General features: G+C 38.4%; 1 protein-coding gene across 1 annotated transcript in view; it reads left to right on the forward strand.

Moving 5' to 3' along the window:
* Positions 1–202: 202 nt before the first annotated feature.
* LOC108542086 (UDP-glucuronosyltransferase 2B9-like) overlaps positions 203–544 on the forward strand; it is a gene marked incomplete at its 3' end in the record, with an annotated part of 6976 nt that continues 6634 nt past the window's right edge. Inside the window, exon 1 of the mRNA XM_017891932.1 lies at positions 203–544. Coding sequence (XP_017747421.1) covers positions 244–544 — 301 coding nt within the window.

Genomic DNA, 544 nt, shown 5'->3' on the forward strand with positions numbered 1-544 from the left:
TATTAGCTGAAGGATAGCACTCAGAAACATAAAAGGGAAATTAATCATATCTGTGTAAACAGGTCATTTACCTTCATTTGTCTCCTTGCCATCCACATGCTGGGAATGTTGATTTAATGATATTGTATGTACTTTGAAGTATGAGTTACATTTTAACTTCTTGGCTAATTTATCATTGGATATAACCATGAGAAATGACAGAAAGGAACAGCAACTGGAAAACAAGCATTACTTTGCACCAGGATGTCTGTGAAATGGACTTCAGTAATTCTGCTAATACAACTGAGCTTTTACTTTAGCTCTGGGAGTTGTGGAAAGGTGCTGGTGTGGGCAGCAGAATACAGCCATTGGATGAATATGAAGACAATCCTGGAAGAGCTTGTCCAGAGAGGTCATGAGGTGACTGTACTGGCATCTTCAGCTTCCATTCTTTTTGATCCCAACAACTCATCCGCTCTTAAAATTGAAGTTTTTCCTACATCTTTAACTAAAACTGAGTTCGAGAATTTCTCCATGGAAGACGTTAAGAGATGGTCAGAACTTC

The sequence above is a fragment of the Rhinopithecus bieti genome, unplaced genomic scaffold (assembly GCF_001698545.2).
Source record: "Rhinopithecus bieti isolate Rb0 unplaced genomic scaffold, ASM169854v2 scaffold_22627, whole genome shotgun sequence".
NCBI classification, from domain to species: Eukaryota; Metazoa; Chordata; class Mammalia; order Primates; family Cercopithecidae; genus Rhinopithecus; species Rhinopithecus bieti.